The sequence below is a fragment of the Papaver somniferum genome, chromosome 11 (assembly GCF_003573695.1).
Source record: "Papaver somniferum cultivar HN1 chromosome 11, ASM357369v1, whole genome shotgun sequence".
In the NCBI taxonomy this organism is placed as follows: domain Eukaryota; kingdom Viridiplantae; phylum Streptophyta; class Magnoliopsida; order Ranunculales; family Papaveraceae; genus Papaver; species Papaver somniferum.
Genome location: NC_039368.1, coordinates 87,315,984 through 87,324,607, shown reverse-complemented (window position 1 = coordinate 87,324,607; position 8,624 = coordinate 87,315,984). Strand labels below are relative to the sequence as shown.

The window sequence follows — 8,624 nt, the reverse complement described above, 5'->3', positions numbered from 1 at the left end:
TTTTCTTTTTAGGTTTACTCTTTTTTTTTCTGGTTCATCATCGGCAACTACTGTAACAAAATTTAAGATTAAAAAAAATAAATTCAAAAAAAACAAAATCAAACACTAACAGATGAAGCTAATGATAAATCTCACCGGGTTTTTTCTGTTTCTTCGACTTCATTTTTCCTTTTTCATCTGAAGCATCAAGAACAAAAATTAAAATCGAAAATCAAATAAAATCAAATGTACCGAATGCATGCAAGAATAAGATCGATTAAACTAGTTTTAGTACCTAAGTTCTTCTCTTTTGATTTCTGAAGACGTGTTTTTGTTGGTGTTTCATCCATTTTGGTTCTACTGAATTCTAGGATTAAGGTTTTTTAGAGTTTGAAATTGATTTTTAGGGTTTGATCAACTTCAATAATCAATCATCCGTTATAGTGTTTATGGAGGAATAGGAATAGAAAAACGGATGAAGAAAAAATGAGAAGATCGGATGAAGAAAAAATGAGAAGAAGAGAAAAGAAATGGTTCCGACCGTTTTTGGGAGTTCATAAAACTTCCCAGAACCGCTGAAGGGTAACTGAGGAACTCTGCACGTTTTTAATAATTTTAAACAATGTTGGGTGCGATTGTAGAGAAAAGTAATTTTGGACCTGACGGTAAGAAATAAAAAATTCTGGGCCTGCGCCTAGTTCCCCGACAAAATAGGATGTCAAAGCAAAACGAGTTAAGATTCCGATTTCTTGAGTTCCTCACCGGACTCTGATATCGGGATCTTTGTTTTAGGCTTAGCTATGAGTGTTTTTACGGGGTAGCGGCAATTAAATGGTCTCAACGGTCCATTGGGTCCTCTCTTCTCTGCTTTCTTTTTCCTCTCTCTCTTGATTCTGTAAATCGAAAGAAAAAGGATCCAAGGTTAGTGAAAAAGAAAGAAATTCAGCCATGAAAATGATTGATGATAGAATTTATTCTAACATCATTTTATTAATTAATAATTTAATTTATTTATTATTTACGTTTGCAGGATTGAAGGCGATGAGTCTATCTATGTATGGTTTTTAATGGTGAATTTTAGTAACGGTGTGATGTGATCAGTACCGTTTACTTTACTATTTATAACAATTAAATTGAACTATTATTTCAACGATCACTGTAACGTCCGTTTGTTTATATACCAAATACCAAACAATTTTCAATACCTCCCTTCTTCTCCTCGAGATCTATTTTCTCACGTAAGAAAGATCCATTAGTTTTCTTCTCTCTCATTGACAATTCATTCTTTGGGAAAGGAATTGGATGTATATGATTGATGATTTGTGGAATTAAGGTATGAATTTCCTAATCTTTATAGTAACTCTTCTTGGTTTCAGTAAGATTTGAATTTGATCACTGGTTATAGGTATTTGAATTTTGTAGTTTCTGAAAATATGTGACTTTGGGGTTTGTTTGATATTACATTGATCGTTTCCTATTTTTGTGTTTTAGTTGATATTTGATGCATTGTTGTTGATATTAGTCTATTGGTTGGATACTGCATTGTTATTTTATTAGGTTAATTAGTTCATATGATTCCTCGTCGTAAGCAATAGTTGATAATAGATGATGATTTTGGTGTTTGATGGGTTTGCCTTTTTCGATTGTAAAGTTTTAACATTTTTGCATTGTGGTATTTTTTTCTTTTTCTTCCTGTTAGCAGTAAGGTTCTGCAGATGCAGTTAACAAGAGGTGTAAAAGGGCAAAAGAGTAGCGCGGTGAGCAATTCATGCGCACCCTCCTTTATTAAAATTTATGAAGAAAACTGATATTGACAATGCGACGGAGTCAATCAAGAGAATCCAGTGAAGTTGAAAATGAAATGGAGGATCGAGAAGTCCATGTTAATGGGCTTTGTATGAAAACTTCTGAGGTTGAAGCGAAGCTTGATGAGGGTAATATTCAGGAGGCAGAATCTTCTCTTCGTGAAGGATTATCACTCAATTTCGAGGTGATTGTTCAACTCCTTAGGTTTTTCTTCCATGTTTATTTCTACCATAGGTCATGAGTATCCTTACGCCATTCATGTCAAACATTATTCTAAACCTTAACTGTAAGTGGGGATCTGCATACATATCAAGTAAGCACTAGTTAAACTTCTTATGTATTCCTTTTAGTTGGTAAACGGGATTCCTGTCAATCTGTTGAAAAACTTGCAAAATGGCTTTTCTTGGTCAGTTGTTAAATAAGGAGCATGCAAAGAGAATTATGCCGTGCAAACAGGTTGAGCAACAAATTTTAGTAGAGTGTGATATATATTTATGAATTATGGCCTTTGCAGTGATAAAAGTGCCGTTGGCCATGTAAATTGTTCCGAGCTATAATCTTGTGAAACCTGCAGGCGCTGATTTCTTGTATGTTCCTTATGTAGGGTGTTCAACACCGACTCCGCATCTGTGTTGCCATAAGTAATAGAACAGTTCTTCAACATCTGTGCATCTCTTGTATGTTCATATATATATAATAATAATATATGAGATTGAATTGTTGTTTCATGAATTTCGAAGGAAGCCAGAGCCCTTCTAGGAAGGTTGGAATATCAAAGAGGCAACTTGGAAGGTGCTCTTCGAGTATTTGATGGTATAGATCTTCAGGCTGCAATACAGCGGCTGCAACCTTCTCTCACTGAGAAGCCATCTAGCAATAGACGCAAAAGCTCTCGTGGTACTGAATCAGTTCATGCAGTTTCCCAGCATGCTGCTAGCTTGGTACTTGAAGCCATATTTCTGAAAGCTAAGTCTCTGCAGAAACTTGGGAGAGTACCTGGTAATAAATTTCTCTATAAGCATATACTTTTAGGGGTTTTGTTTTAATATTGTTCATCTTTTTTCTGGTTAATTTTCTGTTTGAAACATCTTTATCTGCATAACACTGTTTTATGGGTTTGTCCAGAGGCTGCTCAGGAATGTAAAAGTGTGCTCGACGCTGTGGAGAGAATATTCAATAACGGCATTCCTGATGCTATAGTGGACAATAAGTTGCAAGAGACAGTTAGTAAGGCTGTTGAGCTCCTTCCAGAGCTTTGGAAACATGCTGGTTGTTACCAGGAAGCAATGGCTGCATATAGACGGGCACTCCTAAGTCAGTGGAACCTTGGCAATGAGTGCTGTGCAAGAGTTCAGAAAGGGTTTGCCCTTTTTTTGCTGTACAGTGGTGTTGAAGCTGGTGCCCCCAGCTTAGCTGTTCAAATTGATGGCTCGTATGTGCCGAGAAATAATCTTGAAGAAGCTATTCTTTTGTTGATGATTCTTTTGCGGAAGTGTTACCTTGGCAAGATAAAATGGGATCATTCGGTGATGGAGCATTTTTCATTTGCTTTGTCGCTGTGTGGCCAAACTTCTGTGTTGGCAAAGCAACTTGAAGAGGTTTTACCAGGAGTTATGCATCGTTGTGATAGGTGGAACACTCTAGCTCTTAGCTACAGTGCAGCAGGGCAAAACCAGGCTGCCTTGAACTTATTGAGGAAATCTCTACACAAGCATGAGAAGCCAAATGATCTCCTGGCATTATTAGTAGCTGCCAAGATTTGTAGCGAGGATGCCATTCTTGCTTCTGAGGGTGTGCAGTATGCACGGAGGGCGATTGAAAATGCACAGGGGACAGATTTGCATTTAAAGGGAGTAGGTCTATGTATGCTGGGCCTTTGTCTTGGACGGCAAGCTAAGACTGCTTCCTCTGACCAGGAGAGGTGCTACCTCCAATCTGAAGCACTGAAATCATTAGAAGAGGCAACTACTTATGAACGGGATAACCCAGATTTAATATTTGAGTTGGGAATTCAATATGCGGAGCACCAGAACTCGAATGCAGCCTTGCGTTGTGCCAAACAGTTCATTGATGCAACAGGGGGGTCTGTACAGAAAGGTTGGAGATTGCTTGCATTGGTTTTATCTGCCCAACAAAAGTATTCAGAGGCCGAAGTGGTCACCGATGCTGCCATTGATGAAACTGCAAAGTGGGAGCAAGGTGCACTTCTCAGGATGAAAGCGAAGCTGAAGATCTCTCAATCACTGCCAATGGAGGCAGGGGAAACATATAAACTCCTCCTCGCACTGGTTCAAGCCCAGAGGAAATCTTTTGGACCTCTCAGAAGTCTTTCTCAGGTTAGTTTATGCTAACTTAATTAATTATTTTTATGAAACATTTTATTTCAGAAGGCACTTCAAGAGATTTCTTAAACTGTCGAGCTGTGACCTAGTTGAGCCTGTAAACTATTTGTAAGTAGTTGCAACTAAAAAGATAGATTGTACTCAGTTTGTTTCTATAGGTGATTACACTTCCACTAACTAGTATTAGCAATATGCGGATATCATCATCATTTGGGAAAAGAACCATTCACAAGCATCCAAATTCTAGTTGTTTGCTTGTTTCCTTCTAATGTTTATGATATCAATACTAGCTTTCTCTTGTAATATCTTGATGTGGGTAATGCTTCTGTGACCTTATGCCGTGGCTCTCTTTTGTTGCCTGTTAGGTTGAGGATGATAAGGTTAGTGAATTTGAAGTATGGCAAGGTCTTGCAAATTTGTACTCCAGCCTTTCTCATTGGAGGGATGCTGAAATATGCCTGGAGAAAGCTAGAGCGTTGAGGCAGTACTCTGCCGCTACGTTGCATACTGAAGGCAAATTCTGAATTTTATATATCAGTCAATGGATTTCATGTTGAAAAGATGAAATAAAAGACTATCGCTCTTACATAGTAATGCAACTCTCTCTCATCTCTCTTTTTATTTGTGTTAGGTGTTATGAACGAAGCACGTGGGCAAATTCAAGAAGCATTTGCTACTCACTGTAATGTTCTCCCCTTGGACCCAACTTATGTTCCTTGTAAAGTCGCAGTCGGTGCTTTGCTGTGGAAAATGGGTTCTAAGTCGTTGCCTGTTGCAAGAAGTTTTCTTTCCGATGCATTAAAGCTTGAACCCACTAATCGTTCTGCTTGGTATTATTTAGGAATGGTTCACAGAGATGATGGACGTGTTGCCGATGCTTCCGACTGTTTCCAAGCAGCATCTATGCTTGAAGAGTCTGATCCCATTGAAAGCTTCACTTCAATTACCTAATACTCTACCAAAATTGGAATAGGAAAAACAGCAAATGAAATGAGATACATAATTTGTGTAGGATGAATTTGTACAACTTCTGTAATTTTTTCCCTCCTATAATTTATTTATTTTTATTCACTTTTGCTGCGGTGTAAGAAGCAAACAGTTCAGGAAATTCATAAAAGTGCAAAAAGGTTTTAATATTCTCTTTACCATCATCCTATTGAAACGCGACTATATTCATTATCTGCCGGTCTGCCCCAAAGGTCACCAATATGCCTGATAGGATAAATTAATTTTGGAGTATATCATGAAATAAGTCGAGTTTGCTAGCTAATTGTTGCAATTTCCACAAATAAAAATGGACTAGAACGCCTGAGTGTCAGTTGGAACCGACTAATGCAGACTCTCTCATCAGACAGGTAAAATGCCTAGTGCATAATGCTCGTTTCAACACTTTTCACATAAAAATGTTGTGAGATTTCGTTGGAACTTTTATTTTCCAGCAAATTTGCCCCATTTAGCTAGGGCCAGCCCGACCCTTGACTACTATCATGGAAGGTGGAGAAGAAAATGGCAAGTCTACATTCCCAACTCTCTCCAAGATTTTTATCTGAACTTTTTCTGCAAGTTATATGTAAAATAGAGAAACAACAGTCATCCGTTTCTTTCTCCAGCCCATTGTTTCTTGCGGACTTGTGGGTTAGTTTATTGCCAAATTTTCCTCTCATGCCCTGTGTACGGCAACTACGCCACTTTCTAGAAACATCCAGCACCCACTAGTTTTAACCGCGGTTTTTTTCTTATTCTCCACGTTAACAGTCTAAACCGCCTTAGCTCATGGTAATTCTTGCGGGTGGGTCCTGACTCCTGACGCGGACAGTTACTTGCTTTATTTGTGTACATCTCTCTCTTATTTAAAGAACCTAATATTTTTTCTTACCCTGTATCTGTATCCAATTCAGTAGTAATTATCTTGCTTCTCAATCAATCCTTCTTCTTCTTTCTCCGGAAACAGAATCTCCGTTCTTCTCTGGATTTCAACACTCTAACATGTCTTGCTACAAAGGAAAATACCATGGTAAGCTCTCCCTGCTTCTTTGGGTGGTTTTTGATTATTATGATACTGTGGCTTTTTGTTATTACTTCCATAAATTACTTTAGATCTTAATTAGTGAATATTTTGTGTTGGAGGTTTGTTTATGCTTTTATCTCATTAGGTTATCTCATTAGGTTAGATTTTGATAATAACCTCATATTTTCTATGTTCTTGATCAATTAAATGTTTCATTGGCGGTTTTGGAATTCAACTTGTTGTATTATTAGATCTAATATATGCTGACTCTTGTTATTTGCATTGTTTTAGCTTAAAATTTTGGATATGCTATCGTAATTTGAGCCATAAATTCTAATTTGAGCCATAAGCTAATTGGCTGAGCCAAAGTCTTAATTAATTAGTGTCCTCAATCAGTAAATTATGATATGGGAAAATATATGTCTACCCAAGTACCTCTTGTTGTTTTTGAATTTAAAATCTCTTAATAATTGTTTTGACTTGTAGATGAGCTAATTGCCAATGCTGCCTACATTGGTACTCCTGGAAAGGGTATTCTTGCTGCTGATGAATCCACTGGAACGATTGGCAAGCGCCTCTCTAGCATCAACGTTGAGAATGTCGAATCAAACAGGCGTGCTCTTCGTGAACTTTTATTCTGCACTCCTGGTGCTCTTCAATACCTAAGTGGTGTTATTCTTTTTGAAGAAACTCTGTACCAGAAAACTGCTGCTGGTAAGCTTTTTGTCGATGTCATGAAGGAAAAAGGAGTCCTTCCTGGAATTAAAGTTGACAAGGGTACCGTTGAGCTTGCTGGGACCAATGGTGAAACCACAACTCAGGGTCTCGATGGCCTTGCCCAACGTTGCCAACAATACTACAATGCTGGAGCTCGATTTGCCAAGTGGCGTGCTGTTCTCAAGATTGGCCCCACTGAGCCATCTCAATTGGCCATCAATGAGAACGCTAATGGATTAGCCAGGTATGCTATCATCTGCCAGGAGAACGGTTTGGTTCCAGTTGTTGAACCAGAAATTCTTGTTGATGGTACTCATGATATTGATCGATGTGCTGATGTGACCGAGCGTGTTCTTGCTGCCTGCTACAAGGCTCTAAACGACCACCATGTCCTCCTTGAAGGAACCCTATTGAAGCCTAACATGGTTACTCCTGGTTCTGAATCGAAGAAGGTTTCCCCTGATGTTATTGCTGAGTACACTGTTCGTGCTCTTCAGCGAACAATGCCACCCGCTGTTCCAGCAGTTGTCTTCTTATCTGGTGGACAGAGTGAGGAGGAAGCTACACTAAATCTCAATGCAATGAACAAGCTTAAGACCAAGAAGCCATGGTCACTCTCTTTCTCTTTTGGTCGTGCTCTGCAACAGAGTACTTTGAAGACATGGTCTGGCAAAGAGGAGAATGTTGAGAAGGCACAGGCTGCGTTCTTGGCCAGGTGCAAGGCTAACTCTGAAGCTACTCTAGGTACATATAAGGGTGATGCTGCTAAGGTTGAAGGTGCATCTGAGAGCCTTCATGTTAAGGATTACAAGTACTGATTGACCTGAGTTTTTCTGTTTCTCTCTGAAATTTTTATGAGGAGCGGGTAATAGAAGGAAACTAGTAGCAAGTTCTTTTGTTTTGTCGTAGGAGGATATATGGAAAATAAGTTGAGTTTGAACTTTGGTGAAGGGGCGTAGCAAGGTTATTAGTTACGGTGAACTGTGTTTTTATGGCTTGAAGTTTACTTTTTTCTTGTTTAGTAATGGTGTTTGTGTTCCTGTCTTTGTTTATATTTTTGTCCTTCATCTTTCTTGCTTGATCTTGTTTCTCAACCTCTTCTTTTGTTCATGCTTTTATTTATGATCCAAAGGTTTTCTAAGAAGTGTATCTGTTAGCTCTTTATTTCGAACCTGAGTAGTATCTCGTGGTTGTGGCAGACACTTCCACTGCGGTTCTATGTGGCTAAATTTCTTCAGAATTTGTGATCCTCCCAAATCTCCTCTGTTCAGCTGTTCTGGTCTGATGTTTGAACTTTAAGCGAGCGAATTACTAACAGACGTCAATTAATCTTACCAGTTGGCTTTTCTTTTTTCAAGACGAACTACCATTTCATCTCATGTTAACTTGATCACCATTGCCACAGTGGGGAGGGCCGAACGAAGAAAAACAAAACACCGCTATGTGTAATGGTGTTATAAGGCTAAAATTGATATGCATCCAATTTATGGTAATTTACATAAATTTTCCTCCATTTTTTATGCATCTTTTGTGGTGGTTTGCATCAATTTATCCTATTTGTTATGCATCCTTTGCGGTGGTTTGCATCAATTTCCCCCATGTATTATTCTTTTGTGATGCTTTGCATAATGACTATGCATTAAATTTTAAAAGTCACCATCAAATTTTTCGTAAAAACTTTAAATTTTATATTGTTATTTGTACTCATTGTGTAGATTTTTTTAAAACTTTTCCGATGACATAAAATTTGTAAAATTCTAAGACACAGATTT

The 8,624-nt window shown here is 38.2% G+C and overlaps 2 protein-coding genes across 4 annotated transcripts; both read left to right on the top strand.

Annotated features, from left to right (window-relative positions):
* The first annotated feature begins 742 nt into the window (after nucleotides 1-742).
* LOC113321922 (protein NPG1-like) lies at nucleotides 743-5,272 on the top strand. 3 transcript variants are annotated; one of them, XM_026569889.1, is made up of 8 exons: nucleotides 743-900; nucleotides 1,010-1,312; nucleotides 1,682-1,969; nucleotides 2,526-2,784; nucleotides 2,911-4,121; nucleotides 4,493-4,640; nucleotides 4,759-4,809; nucleotides 4,969-5,272. In XM_026569889.1, coding segments are annotated over exons 3-8 (1,845 nt in total). In that variant the 5' UTR covers nucleotides 743-900; nucleotides 1,010-1,312; nucleotides 1,682-1,795; the 3' UTR covers nucleotides 4,971-5,272. The 3 variants fall into 3 exon arrangements, with proteins under 3 accessions (XP_026425674.1, XP_026425671.1, XP_026425673.1); XM_026569886.1 differs by having other exon boundaries at nucleotides 4,759-5,272; XM_026569888.1 differs by having other exon boundaries at nucleotides 1,679-1,969; nucleotides 4,759-5,272.
* A 714-nt stretch (nucleotides 5,273-5,986) lies between these two features.
* LOC113321923 (fructose-bisphosphate aldolase 1, cytoplasmic) lies at nucleotides 5,987-7,993 on the top strand. Its single transcript, XM_026569890.1, has 2 exons — nucleotides 5,987-6,141; nucleotides 6,622-7,993. Exons 1-2 carry the CDS (start codon nucleotides 6,114-6,116, stop codon nucleotides 7,668-7,670), a joined length of 1,077 nt encoding a protein of 358 aa, XP_026425675.1. The 5' UTR covers nucleotides 5,987-6,113; the 3' UTR covers nucleotides 7,671-7,993.
* Nucleotides 7,994-8,624: the final 631 nt, after the last annotated feature.